Source organism: Perna viridis, chromosome 15 (assembly GCF_037379345.1).
Source record: "Perna viridis isolate PV_CMFRI_1.1 ecotype Kerala chromosome 15, ASM3737934v1, whole genome shotgun sequence".
NCBI lineage: Eukaryota > Metazoa > Mollusca > Bivalvia > Mytilida > Mytilidae > Perna > Perna viridis.
This window is the reverse complement of record NC_142459.1, coordinates 7,506,051-7,527,513: the sequence shown is the minus strand read 5'-3', so window position 1 is coordinate 7,527,513 and position 21,463 is coordinate 7,506,051. Positions and strand designations below refer to the sequence as shown.

The window sequence follows — 21,463 nt, the reverse complement described above, 5'->3', positions numbered from 1 at the left end:
TGACGAGACTTACTTACCCTATTGGTATAAAATATACAATTTTCAATTTTAAGTTTTCTTGTTTCTTCCCACTGTATGCAAACAAAAAGAAAGTTTACTTCATACAATTATGTCATATTATTGCCCAAAAATGTTTGATATAAGACAGGATTCAGTGTAATAATTTAATCCAAATTTTAATCAAATGATTTAACATCAAGTTACAAAGAGATCAATATATTATCTTTTTCATTGCAAAATAGTTCAGATAGTTCATGCATTGTTAACATTTAATAGAGTGTTAGGGTTAATAATGGGAACGTACTAAGTTTTAGAAATCGACACGGGACTACAGATATTTGTAAATATTGCTAAATAATCCAGGTCATTAAGACCATAGCGCTTCGCTTATGAACTTGATGACATTATGATATTGATATTACTGTAAATTAGTATTTTTCTAAACTTTATAATTCTTGCATTTTTATGAGGTCACATGCATACTAGATTTCGAGTATAACTTAGTTTACAATTTGTTTAAAGTAAGCAACTTAAAAAATTCACATGCTAATCTACGTTTTGTAACTTTTAGTATTCCTTTGTCATGTTTGGATCATTTAGGCACCATTTGGAAATCTACGAGTGAATCAGCAACATATGTGCTTCAAACACGAACCAAATACAGTTTCTTTGTTGGATGAACAAATCAAATAGTAATATCAAAATAGCGGAAATTAAACAAAATATGTAATCCATGGACCAGACACGGAAAAGAGACACGAAAAACACAGAACAAAAAATACCCAACATAATACATAAGTAAATGGGCAACTCTGACTCCACTTATAAATTGGAGAATGGACTAGGTGCACCGGCCGGATCATAGGAACTAGAAAGATTATTTTTCCAATTTAAGAATGAATAAATAAACACAGAACTTGATGTTAAGCAAATTTTGTTTTATATGACCGAAGTCACCATCGAATTGTTATTTTAGGAACCATTTCTTTTGTTTTTAAATGTATTGTTATTTTATGAATAGTTTCTTTCGTTTCACATTGATCGTAATACAAACCATACATATTGACATTTAAAGGCAAAACGTGAATGAAAAAAAAGAACAAGTTTACTAACAAACAAATAAACAAAACAAAAACAGCGTAGCACTAAAACGTTCAATCGAACCAATTTGACACATATATACAAAGACGACCGTTAATTCCGAATAAACCTTTAACATATAAATCAATACTCGATAGTTCAAACAACCAAAGATTTGTTTTCTTAACAATATTGCAGCTTCCTTTTCTGATATCGATTCTACGTTTGTTATCTTCTAATAATTATGTAACAAGAAAACGCCCAGACTCGATTTCCGATTTCTTGACCTTTATTATCTGAAATAGTAAAAGTTCGAATTGCCGTTTTTACGTAAATAAACGTAATTATCTAGGTTATATTTGTTTGCTGAAAAGGTGCATAAATTAAATATCCAGGTAAGACATATTTTGATTATATTTAAAAGTAATTTTATCAATTGGTTAAAATATGTGTAGTTTGAACCATCTTTTACATGTTTTCATTTAGAAAGATTTTTTGTTTTTTTTGATTTACAGAAATATGTCATTAAAGCCTTTAAATCAATGTCAAAGTCTTTACTAATAAGATTTACTCATGATACATGTATTTCATAGCGCTTTTGAATATACAAAGACGTATTTTTGACCTTATGATTAATGCTACAGATTTAAATCAGATCAGTGCTCGAAAGATCAGTTTTATAACCTTCATTTTCTATGGTAAATTTCGAAAGATTAAATTTTGCAATAACTTTGAGATTTTAAGGACTAGATCTACCAAGCGGGAAATAACAGAATAGTTTATGATTCACGTTTTGGTTGCTTGGAATACCTAAACTTAATTAATCATTACAACTTGAAACACGGCAAATTTGATGCATGCATTTAAATTCATTATCTTATCTGTCGATGCAGTTAGAACGCTATTAATTTGAAAAAGGTCGTTCTTTTCTGAGTCGACTTGTTGTTTAAGGAAAGAAGATCTGGATATAAATAGTTAAAATTCAAAAGGAGTAAATATGCACTGTGTGATGAATCAGTTAAAACTGAATGGATATTACCTATTTATTTGAATTAAGAGGTAAGACTTCATTCATAATTACGGGAATGCTAAACAGAAAAGGGGTTTAAAGAGAAAGAATCAGTTTATCACCGTATTTGTCTTGATATTAACCTATTTCACTGCTTTCATATTATTTAATAGATTGTGGAACATTTTGCTTTATGTATACTTTTTTCATTTGGGTCGGGAATCACTGCTCTCGAAAAAGTTAATGTTTCGTGAAAAGCTCTACCTGAGATTACTCATTTTTTATTTCTAAAATTTTAGAAATTTTCGGTTATATCTTTACCACAAATGATGACACAGGAAAATAAAAAAATCACTACGTAGGCAAATATGGAAATATTCTTGACCAGAAATAATTATTAATCTGCATTGAGTGTCTTGAAATGGATGTATTCCAAACCAAATTCTTATCTGACCGATTTCGTTTAAAAAAGTCTGTCGATACTCCTTACATTCCACTTAGAACAGCTAAATATCAGTCTTTATGAATATAAGGCGGAAGTTGATTCATATAAGTAGTGTATTTACACTTTTATTACTTATTCAGAAAACGTGACTCAAACCAAAAAAATCAGTCTTTGTTTTTCATTTGTTTATTACATCTTGAAATATTATTTATATATATTATACATCAAATGGACACAGATTTATCGTTTCTCCTCCTGTTGATTTAACAGAGAGATGAAATATTTTCCCTCCAAAATGCAGATCAGTATGCAATATAATTATGTAAAATTATGACGTATTTATTCCGAAAAAGTGTCTATTAAGCCATGCTTCCGTCACCTTAAATCACCTCTACCATTAGCTGTGCCGGAATTATACGTGAATTGGTACTTCAACATTAAATAGGATTATGTAACATTTTTATCTTTTAATGCTGATATGTACAGTTGAAACTAACCGTGCATTGTTTCCATACTTGTGTTAAATGTTGCAGAAAAAGTTGCATTTAGCATCTGACAACAGTTATTATGTATATCGAAATTAGGGAAGAATGTAGAAAAACAAACATTGTTTCCACAACATGAACTTCAGTCCAAGTAATTCTACACATAAAATATTATTTTAAATACATGTGAAACTATGTAGTTAAAATTCAGTCAGTTTTGGAAACAATTTTAGCTTACTACAATCAATACTGCTATGTTTTGTATCAAGGGCAGTGCGTGGCATTATGCTCTTTAAGTTTTATAAGCTTCTCTTATTATAAACCCACAGATTAATGAATAGATACATACTTGTAAACAAAACAATTTACGCAGTGAACTCTAGAACAAGGCCGCGTTTTGTTGGTTTCGGATTAGCCGCTAGGTGGTACATCTGGAAAATGACTGATATCGCCTCGCCATCTTTTCAATAAATAATAAAACTGTTTAACGCATATTTTATAAAGCCTATGATTATCAATTGTTTGACCGAACACCTTTGAACAATAGCAAACATCCTACCCTGCTCAACTGCCAAATTTTTAATTGTGTTCTTTTTCTTTTATGATAATTTACACGAAGGAATGACGGTAGCTATGCTTCAAAGTCATTATCTGATTTCGTCTAAATCATATGCGAACAATACAAAATGTCATTTGTTTTCACAAATAGCAATACATAAATTTTAAAATTGTAACATTCATATGGTCAAGTTCATTATGCTCCATTCAACGACAAGCGAAATATAAAATAATAAGGAAATAAAGCTTAATTTGTAATTGCTTTTGTTAGGTAGCACTCCTACTAAGAATCATGCAAAATGTAATTCATGGCTGGAAAGCCTTCTTATTGTTATATTTGATATTTTGTTTAAAATGCTTAAGTAAAGAGACGGCAACATGGGGTTTTTCATATAACCCGCGTTCATAAGAGATATAAGTTATACAGAATGTAGTGTAGACTTCAAAATTTAGAGAGAAAACTTTGTACATGACACTAGAATACAATAGAAACGTTTGGATTTTCAGAGCGAATTATCTCCCTGGAGCAGATGGAATGAATAATAATACCTTTAATCATATAGACTTATTAAGCAACTTATTAACACAAATGAAAATGTGAAGCCTTTTTTGAGGTGTTTCTCAGAAAATTACGGAATTTGCATGATTCTTACAATGACTGATACTTAAGTTGTTAAGGTAATAGAGGCTAAACGTCGGTAAAAAAAGTAATTATGAGGGAATCAAGATTCTAGCGGAAATGAAAAGAATGTAATCTGGGGACAAAGACACGACATGAAAAATAGACACGGAAAACAAAGAATATAAAATAACCAAAAATATACAAAACAAAAGCAAACGAGTAACTGGGACTCTACTTAAACAAATTAGACCAAATATAAATATACTTCAAACGATTCATCATGTTTAACAATGGTATTTGTGATAATTTATGTACCTAGAAATTATTTCGAATACTGGTCTATTCGATGTATATTTATATAATCTCCGCATCTATTTTTCTACAATCAAGGGAACCAAAGTTATAGCGGTAATCATAAGAATGTAATCCAGGGACAAAGACCAGACATGGAAAACAGACATACACAACAAAGAACATAAAGTAACATGAAAAAAGTCAACATGCCGGTAATCCATGTGTCATCTGCAGTATATTAAGTTTAGCATTATTGGGATTTGTAATGTTGAGCCAAAGTTACTAAGAAATACGTATAATCCATATTTATCACAAATCATAGCAAATTACAAATACAAATATCAAATTATCCACCGAAATATTAATTTCGTCAAACTTCAAAGGTATGTAAAAGAGTAATCAACGGAACCAAAGTTATAGCGGTAATCAAAAGAATGTAACACAGGGACAAAGACCAGACATAGAAAACAGACATACACTACAAAGAACACAAAGTAACCAAAATCATACATACAATGCAACAAAAGCAAATGAGCAACTCGGACTCCACTAAAAACATTAAATGATTTAATACAAGATACTAAGTCATAAATAAAACAAATACTATCTTTGAAAAACAAAATAGCCGACACAGTAAAATTTGCTATTTATTACTTATAATTTTCCACATTTCATTAAGGAAATAACCATGGCACGCAATTTCAATTTCCGAAACAGTTTTGTTTTTGAACACCACTAAGTTTTCAATATTTGGCCAATTGGGAAACAGAATCGCGATCAGGTGACTTGTGTTTCCATGAAAGAGCGTCTTCAAGCTCAAAGGGTAAAAAGCGAAACTATACCGAAAAAAAAGATTTATACTATACCATTTGGACGCATAGGTATTTAATGACAATATTTCAGTAATACAAACTGATCTATAGAAAAGGTTGGGTCAATAGAACCGTAATCATATTTCGCGGGTTTTTATCTTTCGATCTTCATTGGTTTATCAATGTTAAGATGTTCTCGGTTGTAATCCTTAAACAACATTCAATTTCGATGGTCGCAAACTTTGCTCACGGAAGGTGACCATGAAGGTATCGTTATGAATCAGTCATGAAATAACAAATACAGCGAAACTTTTTTACTTTTCTCTGAGGATATTTCGATTTGTTTATGTGCTCAAGAAAACGATTGTGGTGAAATGAAAACTGAGTTTAATTACAATAAATTTGGTCGGAGGGGAAGAGGGGAAGATTAAGAACAATCATTAAGAAGCATGTTCAAAATATAATGTTCTAATAGTTAAATTACGATCATATGCGCTTCCATATAAACAAAGATCTTGATAGCAATACACAAGATACGTTATTATAAAATTACATAGAAGAGTTCCAGATTGTCAAACAGAATCGCATATATGTAACTGGAAATATGTTATTGAGAGTAAAGAAGTTTTGATTCTCTGTAAATACGCATGTATCTCAATCAATTGTATTTATTAAATTTACGAAAATAAGGTGGTAATAAAACTCATACTTCAATCGATTTTCATTAATGTTAAGTTGGAAATAATACTAATCTGATATTAATATGTTTTTTTTATATACATCATTTCTGACAAATAGTTTTCAAATGTGCTTTTTGAGCAAGGTTATGTTACATCATAATTACAGAATAAATCATAAAATTCTGTTGCCACTATCATAATTTTCTCGACCAATATATAATGTGATGTCCTTCTACACAACATGGAAACGTATCGCATCTCCTGACAAAACATGGGAGTTCGACAGGTAATCGAAATCTTGTCAAACGGACGCAATGATTTTTTAACAAACTTTTGCAAAGTCAGTTCAATTTGCTTTCCTTTCTTTCCTTTTTCCCGATCCTTAGTATTTAGAATATGTATAAATAACGGTAAGTCGAAATTATTAAAACAAATACATTACCTTAATAATAAAAAACCTTAATCAATCAATGATTTAAAAGAGTAGTCAAGGGAACCCAATATTCTAGCGGAAATTAAATGAATGTAATCCAAACACGAAGACCAGACAGGGAAACAGACAAAAGAACCAAAATAATACGTACAATTAAGGTAAATGACAATTCGGACTCTAGTAAGAACTGGGAGCATTGAACAGGTGCACCGGTAGGGTAAGCGTCCTCTGCATTTCTCGAAACACCCGCCGAGTTGCTCATAAAAGTCAAGTCCGGGGTAGACGAAAGAGGGAATAAAAACTATGACACGTTGAACAGATCCATGCGAATTTTGCACGACTCATTGAAGGGCAATACACGAAGAAGTCACATAAAACAAAATACAAAACTGTCATATATGTGGACCCTCCAATATTTCACTAAAAACTTCTTTTTTTTTAATGTAGTTCCTACTCTGAGTACTGCATACTTATTAAAAGATTTATCACGCATTTTATACCCCAATCAAAAATAGGAATATGGTGAAACATTAGTGAGCAGTAGGATTCCAACATTCTAATATTACGTTTTCATATCGTCAAACAGTATATGTCGGTATAACCCCACCTTTATGCGCACTGTCTTTTCTTTCGCCGTCGTTTGGTGACAAAACACTTATTTAAAAACGTTTACGCGATAATTTAACGACTGAGAGGTTATCTAATTGAAATAAATTGTATAAATACACACACTTAACCCATACGATGACATAAATATACAAATTCAATCCAACTTCCATACGAATTATTTCCTTAACAACCGACCGTGAACACGGGGAGTGTCCGTTTCACGTCATGCCAGTACCAATTTTAACGGAAAGAAGTATATAATTGTTATAATAGATTGAAAATAATATTGTTTTTTGGGTTATCGGCCATAAGTGTATCTACTATGTACCTTGTAGACCTCAGAGTACTTTGTAGAAAGTAGAACGTCAGTATAATGACCGCAAATTATGCTGTAGTATTTTGGTAAGTCGTGAAATACACATTTCATACACTAAAGCAACATAAATATTACTTTTGTCAAATATGATTGTTTATATATTGGTAACAAAGTAAAGTTCTAAATATTTTAAACACGTTTTATACATTTCCTCGCTGGCTTTGTCAACATTTTAGACCAACTAGTTCTTCAGGTGTGTTCGTGCAACTCAAAATTGTACGAACTGTTAATCTTGCCTGTTCATCAAAAATCGTTTTATTAAAGTTTTACACTATTTTGGAGATCTAGATAGGCGTTTTCAGCGTTTTTGACCCGCTAATCTTTTAGGTGTGTTCGAAAAACTCAAAGAGTACAATCTGTATTCATGTGAACTTTATTGACGTCAGGACTATATTTTGTATAGAAACAGTAAAACAGGTTAATTATATAAGGGTTTTGGTCTTTTGTATGAAATATGTAGGCTTTTCACACATATATCACATTTTGCATGATTCTTTGCTACTTAACACCTTAAAACAATAATTGACATTTTTATCTGTTGAAGTGCCAAAACTGCATTCTTCTTTGACGATCGTCTTTAAATTTTAGTTGTCTAATAAATAACCCCTTCATCACTCAATCTCCCATGTGTTTATCCTTTTTGAATTGTTATTATCAAAAGGTGTCGATATAGAAGTTGAGGTAAGGTAGGTATTTTTTTCCTATACTTATATAGGGCCTAAACAAAAAATGACAGAAAATCATAAAGCTTTTCTATATCACATTCCAAACTATAATTCAATATCGGCACCGGCACTGCAACGCCAGAGTGAAGAAATAATTATGAATAAAAATGACACACGCTTATAACATTTTGTTATCATCTGAACACTTTGGAGAATTACTTTCGTTACTCGTAACATGGGTAAAGATACATGACTATATTATTATCCAACCATGATATCTTTCCAAACAGATAACATGCTAGTTCTTGAAGAAGCAAAAACCGCTTTATTTTCATCAAAACTTTTGACACAAATTATTTCATTATTTTCTCTTTAAGGGGGCAGCGTGCAAACGAAGAATATTCGACATGAAATTGTATCATGATCATCTTTTTACACGTTTCTTCCTTTATAGAACAATTATAATCGTATGACATGTTACATATAGGTACCATTGTAAGAATCAGGCGGTGGGGGCATATCATTATTCTCAACTTGTTTTTTCTGCTCCAAATATATTCAAGACATCCAAAAAACAAACGAAAGGCTATTTAAATTTATCCTGCAGCATCCTTGAGATATTTGTTGACTGCTTATGCAAGGAAATAGTGTTGGAAAAGTTTCCAGTCATTTTTCCGTAGTACATTTCAACTAAATTTAATATATCAATAAATTGAAAAGGCAAATATTACTTTGATGGTAATTTCTGGAGGTAATCAAGTATAAATATTTGGATAATACAATGAAATCCTTGCGTTTTTTTTCAGTCATGTGCTACACCTTATATACATTTTACGCGATTCTTAGACGGGTAAGTACTTAATAGTTTTTTGCAAACACAAACGCCGTTGGTACTCACCGAGACCATACAAACGCATCTTGCATGAGCTATTTTTTAGATGTTTTACAAGGAAATCGTTATTAAAGAGCCATCTTATTATGTGTTAAAAGCAATAATATTTTAGCATCGAACGTATTTGACTTTGTGACCTCCAAATTAACTAATGCCTTTCAAAACACTTCAGTTTGAAGACCCCCCTTTGCGTAATGAGATGATGTTATGAGAACACATTGTGCCAGCATTACAACTTACAATGATTTCAATTAAAATCCACATCTGGTCTACGGTAATTATTGTGCCAAGAGTCTGCAGGTGTACGTATTAAAACATGTCATAACTTAAATATTATTGTATCAATTAAAAGTTAAAATATGATAAGTTTCTTTAAAATGCTTTTTATGCTTAAAGTTGATGCAGTTTATTTATAAGCATCACTATCATAATTCAATTGTTATAAGCAAACTGGAGACTTTTAATATTATCAAAAACATTTTAAGAATAAACTTAATTGAAATTTATTTCTTGTTTCTGTTTTCTTATTTATCAATCTAGGTGCGTTTTTTTAAAGTGCGGGTCGTTATATTGTCAAAACATTAACCAAATCAATATATACATCGGTTCGTTGTACCCACGTACAAAAGTTGCAAGGATAAAATGTTTGTGTTCCGTCTATCTATCCTTCCGTCTGTCCGTCCGTTGCAGCTTATGTTCGCCTTGATACCGCCCAATTTGTTTATTTAACTGATTTCCCTCAAACATACTGTGAATGGTTATTAATTTGAATCTGACAACATTTTATCCCAGAAGATTTTGTAGGCCTTATAATAAGGATCATTTCAGCATTTGAAAGAATTGGCTAAACCTAACGGTTTTGGAGATATTTGCGAAAGACTACTGTCCAACTCCTATGTTCTATTTTTAGTAAAAAATGCTGAAAAAGAGCATAAACTGATGAATGCTGCAAATGAATCGAAGATATCTAAGTCTAAATTAAGTCATGCAAAATTTGAATTTGACAACATTTTATATTTTTTTAATGTCTTTTATAATTTTATTGAATACACACGGATCATGATATTTGATAATTCAGGTAAAAATCATTATGGCTTAATTACCCACCTTTAAGGGAAATGCTATAACATTTCATTACATTGTATCCCGTCACTTGAATGCAGACATTTTTATACAAATTTTTGTATAATCATATTATACACTAAGAATTTAAGCAGTAGCCTTTGTAAGAATCATGCAAATTCTGTATGTGATACACTCCATAAAGGCTACACATTTAATTTTTTGTTATTAAGTTACTTTATAGGTCTATACGATGAAATGTATAATTATCCATTCCCATCTGTCAGCCCTTAGAAGTAAATTCAAATTGAGAATCAAACAGTTTCTATTGTATTTTAGTGTCATTTATAGAGTTATCTCCCTTACTTTTTAATTTTACAGTTCATTCTATATGATTTTTATAAGAACAAGATTTATATGAAAAATTACATATCCATTTGTGCTTACTAAAACATTTTAAACAAAATATAAAAAATAAAAATATGTAGGCTTTCCAACCATGAATCCCGTTTGCATGACTCTTATATGGAGTGCTACTTAATTAGTAACACTGAAAGTGTGGCTTGAAATGAACTGAATAACTTCAATACCGATTTTGTACTGTTTGCTTTTGTGGAATTTTATCACTTTGAAATTAATAGCATCAATTTAAAGCTGCATACGGTTGTTTTGCTGAGTTTTTCAAGTTTATCATACTTGATTGTAACATATTTTGCATCCTTCAAAAAGAATACTAGCGTTGTTCATGTATACTGGTTAAATCACTATATCCTTTTCGAATGAATTACTATCATTAAAAGTTTAAACTAATTAATATTAAAATTGCGTTTCTCGATACTTAGGTTGTAACCCAATTTTCGTCATCCAGATTTCAGATGCATTGTCTTCCAAAAGTAGAAATAAACAACAATCGACATTAAAAATGAGGTTAACTACTTTTTGTTGATAGTGTCATCCAGTTAAAAAGATTGCAAAGGGTAGCGTTATGGTTATTCCCCTTGTACTTTTTATAAGATCGCGGGTTGTGTAGTACATAAACCTCACATTTAAACATTTAAGTACTTCTCTGTCTAAGAATCAGGCAAAATGTGTATAAGATATGGCATTTAAAAAAAATAATTGTGGCAGATGCTTTAGGATAAATTAAAATAGCTTTTCAGTTGTTTTATAGATGTATTGAATATGTTTGAGTCAAAAAAGACCAAATTCAAAAATATGATGTGCCACCAATTGCCTGACTATTACGTAGAATTGTATTGAAATAAATTAAACCAGATATTATCTAGTCATTTTAAACGTTTAAAAAGTGGATTTCTCCAGGCTTCTTTGCGAAGAGATGGAACAACTCGCCTTCCGTCATTGATAGAATAATAATAAATTAATACAAACAAGGCAGCATCCATTTAGCGATGATTTCACGAAAAGCATGCGACGCCTACCCTACCGATGCACCCGGCCCATGGTCCCAGTTTTTAGTGAAGTCTGTTTGCTCTTTGTACATGTTATTTTGTTTGTTTGTTTGTTTGTTTGTTTTTTTTTTTCATGTCCTTTGTCGTGTGTGTCTGATTTCCCTGTCTTTTATCCTTAGAAGAAAATTCTTTATGCAAAAACCATCAATTCAAAAGGAGTATATTGAAATTGCCTGAAAGTTGTGCCTCATTAGTCTATACTGGTCTATATATTTATAGATAGGTATTTGTTGTAGGCTTTTAGAAAAATTATTACCTATGAAATCGATACATGGAAAAATCTCCTGTGACGAATTTCGTGACACCGTGCATATCACGGATTTCATGTTCATTTTATCATCCGCTTCATGTTCATGTTCGCCTGAATACAGCTGAAATATTGTTGTTCGGGCGTTAAAGCCCAACACACAAAAACAAGCATATCATGGTGCGCAAACAATTATATACTACTAAAAATAATTGTATATAAATACCTCTAATAGTTTCTTTTATTTCGACAAAAGTTACAAAAATATTTATTAGCAACTGCAAATTAACATATCATATCTCAACCCTTCAAACTAATTAACATTATCTAATATTTCATCAATAATAATGAAATACACGAACATAAGTCACAATGCCCTTAACCCGTTAGAACAGCTAGAGATGTCAACGGGGTCAGGATCAAAGAGATGTAACTAATTACCATTTAATTTATGGTTCCCACATAAAGTGGCGTCGTCAGTCATAACAAAGGCATTTCGTATGGGATTTTTATACAAAATATAGACTATGTTCTGTCCTCATACGATTACAACGTTTTGTGTTTTTCGTTTTATTTAGAAAAGTCACGTGCATACGAGTATGACATACAATGTCCCCTTTTCAACATGTTGTATGCATTCAACCTTAATAGAAGCCTCCGCTACTGTAAAATATGTTCAAAAACAGTCTTCCACAAATGACGGGAATTCTTGACACACAGCAATTGTCTTAAGCAAACGTACATATAACTGGCACAACTGATAACTTTGCTTAAATTCCTAAAATAATTATCTTTTCTATTTCCCAAAAACTAAGCTTTGACTTGAGCCCAAAAGTGCTATTTCGTGGAACTTGGTTTGGAAGTTTTAGACTATGAGTAGCGTTAACTTATTTACATACTTGAAAGTCAATAAATCATAATAATTCAATAACAATTTTATCAAACAGATCAAATTTAGTTAGCAGAAAGAATGTAATTCGCGCATATCGCAATATAACTTAATTTTATTTTTACTCAGACATATTTACATACCATATAACCAGTCTTAAGACGTAATTTTGCTGCTGTACTTTTGAGAAAAAACTATACACATTGTGTATGAAATTGACACTTCTTTGCAAAAGTTATCGTTCCTGATGTAGTTTGTTTCTTTGTTGATTTAGTTGGAGATGACTGTTTAGACAGGAAAGACTAAAGTTGCGTACCAATGTAGCATACTGATGGCCTTGGACTGGTATTTTTATCCCGATGGGTTGGTTGTCTCTGACATATTCACCATACCTATTCTCGCTTACCCTACCGGTGCACCTGGTCCATGCTCCCAGTTTTTAGTGGAGTCTGAGTTGCTCATTTTATTTTGTCACTTTGTATGTATGATTTTAGTTACTTTATGTTCTTTGTTGTGTCTGTTTTCCATGTCCTGGATTACATTCTTTTGATTACCGCTATAACCTTTGTTCCCTTGATTACTCGTTATATATTGTAGTATGTAGACAACAAAGGCATCGTTTTTTATGGGTTTTCAATATAACAATAATTTCATTTTTATTTAATGTTTTCACATGATTGAAATATAAAACTATTCGACTTTACTATCAACGTTTACACTGAACCAAACCAAGGCTATAGATAAATAAAACAAGTAGAATTATCGTAGTCCTGTTAACCTTCAAATTATTTCTACGCCCATTTAACAAATGGACCTTTGAAATGACAAAATTTGATTAAACAGTTTACCATTAGACGTGTCTGAATTTTATATTATCAATTCATTCTGTTTGTGATTGTTTTAGTTGCTTTTGTATATTTATTTAATGCTGTATACTTATTAGTTCAAGGTGACGAATGTTTAACAGAAGATGTAATTATGCTGGCCTTGGTGATAAATTACAAATATAAATACTTAATTACAACAAACAACCTTTGTCTTCCAAACATTCCAGTGCTCAACAATCTGCACAATAAGCGAATTCGAATATCAGGCGATTGTTCAAAGTCTATTTATAAACACTATCTTATTCCTCGTGTTGCAAAAAAATATTGTGCACAAAACTGCATATACATTACCTAGAACTGCAAATTAATTAATATAATCTCGTGTTTCTATTGAAAAGTTAGATTATCTATGACACCACCTTTTACATGACAAAACAACAGAAATTGTCAATGCTCAAAAGATCAAAGGAAAATGACTATTTATGATCTAATTTATGAGCCTTACTTGATGTAACACTAGACAAAACACAGAATAATACCTTTAAATGCTACATACCAAAGAAACATTTTAGGGGATTAATATTAGGTGCAAGAAGTTTCGATATTGTTCTTAAAGAAAATTTTGAACTCTTAATTACGTAAAATTTATATCAGTACGGATTCACGGAAGATCATGGTAGATTTATTTTGTGCACAGTAACACAGCAGTTGTGTTTTGAATTATGTTAATTTAGGTTGATTTTATTGATTTATCTATACGGAAATGAAGAGATATGAAAATAAGCTGGAAATAAAAATATGCAGTGCAAAAGGTAAAAAAAAAACACAGAAATAGTATCAAACAAAATATAATACGTTTTGTTATTAGATTATGTATTTGTTAGATATCATCATATCCGCTATTTTTCTACTGCACTGAGTTGTCCGTGTCGTGTACAGTGTTTTCTATTCAGAAACAGTAGGTACAAAATAGGTCTATTTAGTGAAGAAAGTGGGCGTATTTTTTTAATCACAAATTACTAATGTACAAACATGTTTTTTTTTCGTGTGAGTGATTTATACCTTCGAATATTGATAAGAATATATATTTTTTTTACCTTTTTATGTATATAAGGGTCTGATAAATTCCCAACGATGTTAGAACTGTCAAATTTGCGAAGCAAATTTCTGGTCGTTCCCTCCGCGGGACTCGAACTCGTACCGCTGTGACACCGCTGCGAACTCGTACCGCTAAAGCTATATTTTATTATATAGCCTAGCTGGCCGAGTGGTCTAGGGCGCTGGACTTAGTGCAGGCGGTGTTGCCATAGATGTCACAGCGGTACGAGTTCGAGCCCCGCGGAGGGAACGACAAAAATTTGCTTCGCAAATTTGACAGTTCTAACATCGTTGGGAATTTTTCAGGCCCTTCTATAAGTTTACGTTATCTTCCCTGTATCAATTTGATCCGATGGAGCAGTGTAGAGAATAGAGTCGTCACATTCTGAGACGTTGTATAATATTGATTTGTTGTGACATGCATCATTAATTTGATCCTCTATCCTACAAAATAACACCTAGATGAACTGTCTCGTACTACCATACATCGTGTCCTAAGTTACAGCCCTAGATTAATCCTACGAGGAGGAATCATCCGGCCAGAGAAAGCTATATTTTATTATATAGCCTAGCTGGCCGAGTGGTCTAGGGCGCTGGACTTAGTACGGGCGGTGTCACAGCGGTACGAGTTCGAGTCCCGCGGAAGGAACGACAAAAATTTGCTGCGCAAATTTGACAGTTCTAACATCGTTGGGAATTTTTCAGACCCTTATATATATATATATATATATATATATATATATATATATATATATATATACATATATATATATGTATGTATTATATATGGGTGAATCATGGAAAATGAGAAATTCGTTAAACAATCTTTTATTGGTGCTTTAAAAGGCACCATCAATATTCATTTACTTTGGACATAAAGCGCTATTACGTTATAAATCTACGAGTTTGTTCTACAGTTACTTTAAAGATTTGAATAGTTTGAGCGAAGATTATTTCTTTTTCTTTCAGCTTTAAAGAAAGCTGTCATAGCGGGAGTTAATGTTCTACTGGTATGATAGCTGATGCTATATTTCAATACAGTTTTTCAGGATTTTTCAGAGAGAGAGATATGAATTAACTATGATTAAGTTAACATAAGAAATTTCAGTGATGTCATGCATATTGTCATGTTCTCCGAATGAATATTTATGGAACTTTTACACGGAATCCCGTCATCTTTTGGTGATGGGATTAGAAGCCATAACACAAACTATTTCAAAAAATCAATGGTAGAAAGGTAGTCTTTATTATCAATTCCGCATATTCCAAAAACGATTGTTTAGGCAACAGGCATGATGCAATGGATTCATTTAACAATTCTGATCGTATTATTCTGTTTGTGTTTTAATACATCTAATGCTGGAATCTGTCACCAAAAAGAGGTAAGAGTTAAGCAGAATAATGCAGTATTATCAAACACAGTTGTGTTGATATGTATTGTAATTTTGATATTTTGGACCAAACAAATAAAACAAAAAGATTCAACATGTTTTAAATATGTAGGACACTTCCGCTGAACAGCATTGCAAAAAATATGTATATAAAATCAATAACACAAATTTAACTTATTGAGATAACAGACCATCCACGATTTTTGCAAGAAAAATAGAATAAAAAAATAAATGAAAGTATGATATAATTTACAAATTAACATATTATTGGCAATTATGATGAAAGGACAATTTTTGCATTGCCTTTTGTGTATTTCACCGTTTATCGGTTTTTTTAGATTTCCCGTTCTTGGTTTCCATATACATGCATTAATTTGTTTTTACATATTCAAATATGTTCGTTTCTGAATTTAAAGTGCTCGGGAGAAATAGACCCCTACATGCAATTCCAGGAAGTAATAAAATATCTCTCTAAAATATATTGCTGCTATACACAAAACCGATGTGAATAAAATTGTAATTTCAAACAGTAATACAGTATTGATGAAATTTATGTGTCAGTCTCTTTAAGAATCAGGCAGTGGGTAAATTATGGTTAAACAAACAAACATTTTGAAAGTGTAATTTGCCTCAGTGCACCATCAGAATGATGGGATGAAAAACAAGCAACTCATGAAATCAGTGATATGTTTGTATCATATTCAATTTCATCAAAACTTTTCAAGCTTTTCTCTGATACAGAATGAAATCAGTCCAAGTGACTTTGATGCTTAAATGAAATTGATGTAAAATAATGAATACAAACGTTCCAATGATTTCTAAGAATTGTTTTCTTACCCTTAAGTTATTATTTCATTGCATTGCTGAAAATTAAACATTTCAATGGCAGATTACTTGTCAAAAACCTGATTGTTCTAATACACTATTAAAAAACTTGATGCAAAGATCAATAGTAGTATTTTTAAATAGGAAAAGTATTCTTCAGTAAAATTGTAATGGCAGATCGGTAGATTTTTTTACGTGCATGTTTCCGATTTTTACCAGTTTGCCTGATTCTTATAAAGACTTGCATTTATGTAGAAACATTTATTGTGATACCTTTAAATTCCTTACTAATGATATCTGTAGAGAGAAATAAAATGGTGATCGTAAAATACGTAATGCACGACGGAAAAGTAACCCTAAGGGTAACCACCGTTTTATGAACGGTAAAAGAATGGACTTTTAAAGTGCAAGAAAGTTATTTTACAGAAATTTGTGGGTAATTTTTCAGAATCCAAATCTTCAAAATATTGAGATACATTAAATTGTTTGTATTAACCTTAAACAAATCGTTTAATGATGCAAATTACGTCATTTATTTATTTCATTTACTTTATGACTTTTTTTTATGCTAAATCTACGATTCGGTAGTTGTTAAAAGGCAGAAAGTTTTGATTAATGTTTTACAAATATCTTATTTCCAAAAATATTTTGATTGGAAATCTTTCTGTAGGCCTCATAGCAACTGTATTTGACAATAAAAATACACATTAAAGGTGTTCAATGGACAAAACTGACACTTAAAGTTTGGTTATGTTCTACTATAAAAAAAGAACGGGAATTTTAACGCTATAATCAGTAAAAAAATATATAAATCATTTCCAAGGAAGAGGACATAACAATTACTTGTTTAAAGCATGAAAACATTTGGCGTTCAATGAAATGTTAAACTCGTTGTTGTTATTACATTTACAAAGAAACATATGGTAGACTCATTCTTCTATTAATGTCGCCTTGATTGGTTATTAAACAGTGCGTAGAGAAAATAATGCTGCCATAAACTTTAAATACCTGTACTGTAATAAATATCAATTAATTTTAACTACCACTTGACTAACTTTAGTATGTTTATGATAGATTTCAGATGTACACAGCTCGCTTCAGTATGAATTACAGATGATTGAAATAGAAAGAAAGAGATGTTTACAATCCATCAATACTTCTTTAGCATCTAGCAGTAAGTGATTTTGATGTTTGTTTACGTTTTCCTGAAGTGTTTTGCATTAAATATTTACAATGAACTCGTTTGTCAGAATGAGCGATTCGAACATAGGACGTTCTATAATGCCTGGGTTAACTTGCACAATGGAGACTATTTTGTTACAAAACATTAAAAGCCATAATGATGTTGTTCTAATGATAAAATATCTACGCTTTTAAAATTATTAAATTCTAGTACTTTAGGACTCAACGATGTTCGTTTTAGAAGGGTATTCATTTAACACCGGTACAAGTTGTAATGAAATTGATATAAAGGGACTTCAGACGAAATTTGGTTCTAAAAAGTCATCAGTTTATTCAGGGTTTGGTTTATACAGGTTTCAAAGTAAACCAAGACGTATATGGGTTGTAATTAAATGAATCAAAACCCCGGGTAGCGAAGAAAATAAACGAAGTCACAGAGGTACGAGTTCGAGTCCCGCGGAGGGAACAACCAAATATTTGCTTCGTAATTTGACAGTTCTAAAATCGTTGGGAATTTTTCCAGACCTTTCTATATCTCTCTATATATATACCCCGATCTGCCAATGGAGAAGAAAACAGACTGCTAGGCACTTACACATGTCATTTAAAGACGAGGCTTTTGATGTTTTCTCAATGTAAGTTGAAGATATTATTCAAAGTGTTAATATAAACAAGCCTTCTGCTGGTGTCAGTCCAAGGTTGTAAAAATAGCTATGTTGTACCATCATGATATTAGTTAGTCTGTAATGTATATTTTTGGTATATATGTTTCCTATCCTATTTAAAACCAACCCTCCCGGGCATTTAGAACGTCTTTTATAAAATGCTTTATCTACCTTTATGTTCTTATATCAATAGTTTGGGTTTTAAGTATGTCTTGTATGCAATAAATTTTTGAATTTAGACTTCCCTATATATTAGGTTCTAATGCTGCTGATGAAAAGTTACCGTTGAAACACATGTACCTAAGGCATATCGAAAATTGCAATAAATATGATTGGTATTCTTGTATTAATTAAACACTCGCAGGTTATATTTAATAAGCTTAGTATAGTCATAACATAATTGTATTCAGATAATCAATTGGAAAGAGTGAATAACTGAAATATGATCACGAGTGCCGACAAACGCCTTGAAATTACGAGTGTGTGGCTTGTTATTGGCACCAGTGATCATATTTCGGTTGTTCATGATGATTAATTGATTATCCTATTTATTATATACATTTCCCCCATTATTCGTTGCTATTTCCAACATTAATTTTGTAAACGGCGGATTGATATTCATATACAACGTCTCAGAATAAAACGATTCTATTCACTACACTGCTCCATCGGATCAAATTGATACAGGGAAGATAACGTAAACTTATAGAAGGGTCTGAAAAATTCCCAACGATGTTAGAACTGTCAAATTTACGAAGCAAATTTTTGTCGTTCCCTCCGCGGGTCTCGAACTCGTACCGCTGTGACATCTATGGCAACACCGCCACTTAGTGTTCCCGCGGAGGGAACGACAAAAATTTGCTTCGTTAATTTGACAGTTCTAACATCGTTGGGAATATTTCAGACCCTTCTATATATATATATATAATGATATTACTTCTTCAAATGTCAACAGGTTGTATTTACAAAATAAAGCTCGTCTCATTTACCATGTACCTCAGCATAGAAATCTCAATTATATGCTTATTTTCCGGATATAACTTAATATACAGACATTTGAGACTAAAAAGATGTATGTCAGGAACAAAGTTAATTTTATATTCTAGCCAGCTTGTGTAACCAGGTTTTTGACGGAATGATGTGCTGGCCACCAGCAATAGCAGGAACAGTCAGTGTTCAGAGATGTCCTAATTACATGACAACTCATCTGCCTGATAGTAAGTCAAGATCCATTTTGACAAGTATTTCACACTAAAATCGAAATATATTCTTGTCGATCATTTTGTATCGATATGTTCATATTAAAGTGTGTTCTTGACATTTGATTTAACGGCCGATCATTTCAATAATCCTTTTAATATTACCGACTTCGATTTCTCTTTATTAAATGTAGCGATTGGGAAGAACTTTCCAACCCGTCGAACTGACTTACTATACCATTGGAAAATGAATACAGTATTTCAAACATTCAATTTATTGGAGCTACGATAAGTACCTGAATGGTTATATATAACTTATTTCAAAATTGTCATTGTTTCCTTTTCTCTATCGTCTACCCCGGACTTGACTTTTAAATAGGCTTCAGGAACAGGGTTATCTTGCTACAAGATTGAATTTATCACTACAGAAGTTTTATGATCGTCATCATGAACTCGTGGATCGTTATGGTGTATCCATCTGAAAACTGATTTATTCAACGGGTTATAGTATTCCTTTCCTCGTTTGTCTACCCCGGACTTGACTTTTTATGATCACCTCGGCGTGTGTTAATAGAAAAGCAAAGGACGGCTACCCTTCCGGTGGACCTGATCTATGCTTCCAGTTTTGTTACTTTGTATGTGTTTTTTCAGTTACTTTATGTTCTTTGTTGTGTTTGTCTGTTTTCCATGTCTTGTCGTTTTTCTACTGTACATGGTCAGTTCTCCTGGTTTTCCCTTTTCCATCATCAGTTAATTAAATATTTCTCATCTGATGTTAATTCTGTGTTCGTTTTCGCGGTTTGGTTTTTATTGTTCTTAAAAATCTGCTTTAGACCACTATTTCGCTTCGAAATGTCGGTACAAAGCGAAGAAAGTAATGGTTATTTTTTTTTCTTTTGGTTTATTCTTGATTTCCAGTTAAGGTACCATTTAATATCTCCCTCGCTAATGTATGGTTATGAATTTGATAATTTTAAGGGTAAGGGACACAGCTCCTACAAATCATTAGCACGTTTGTATACAGCATTTTACATCAATCTCATGTAAGCGTCAAAGAAACTTGGACTGATTTCATTCTGTTTGAATGAAAGCTTGATAGGCTTTGGTGAAATTGAATATAATACAAGCATATCACTGATAACAAGAGTTATGTCCCTTACCCTAGGTCTACCTCCTTAAGGTTTAAAATGATGTTGCCCTTAATATTGTGTGCTTCACTCTCATGTTGTGTATAGAAATTGTTACAAGGAGACATAATACTATAACGCAGAAATGTCATTGCTCATAATTAAACGAAGGCAAAATGAATTATGACTTGGTTACGTTCAATTAATCATCTCCATAATTCAATCTTTTTTTTTGCAATGAAGTCTTCCTAATCTAATTACGTATAAATAATTACCTCTATAATGCAATAATTCATTATTACAATTAATTCTTTTTAAGCTTCCTTCTAGAAAAATATGATTAAGACAGACGCAACAGTGTAGATATTAATGCATTGTATTTCAAAATAAGACAGAAGATAATTTTACTCTGTTTATCAGAATTTTAAATATGTTGTTAATATTCAAAACACTATAAAGGGTTACAGTATTTATTTACGAAGAACAAAAATTCTGGTTTAAAAAAAGCATTACTCCAACTTC

General features: G+C 31.6%; 1 protein-coding gene across 5 annotated transcripts in view; it reads left to right on the top strand.

Moving 5' to 3' along the window:
* The first annotated feature begins 1,377 nt into the window (after positions 1-1,377).
* LOC148596765 (vasoactive intestinal polypeptide receptor 2-like) overlaps positions 1,378-21,463 on the top strand; it is a 39,345-nt gene continuing 19,259 nt past the window's right edge. Inside the window, exons 1-5 of one of the 5 annotated variants that reach the window (XM_088563520.1) lie at positions 1,749-2,139; positions 8,875-8,918; positions 15,522-15,934; positions 17,843-17,942; positions 19,722-19,832. In XM_088563520.1, the coding sequence (XP_088419646.1) occupies positions 15,845-15,934; positions 17,843-17,942; positions 19,722-19,832 (301 nt within the window). In that variant the 5' untranslated portion in view covers positions 1,749-2,139; positions 8,875-8,918; positions 15,522-15,844. Of the gene's footprint in view, positions 1,476-1,744; positions 2,140-8,874; positions 8,919-14,040; positions 14,267-15,521; positions 15,935-17,842; positions 17,943-19,721; positions 19,833-21,463 lie in introns of those variants that run through there. The other 4 variants (XM_088563521.1, XR_015919081.1, XM_088563519.1 and 1 more) reach the window with 4 other exon arrangements.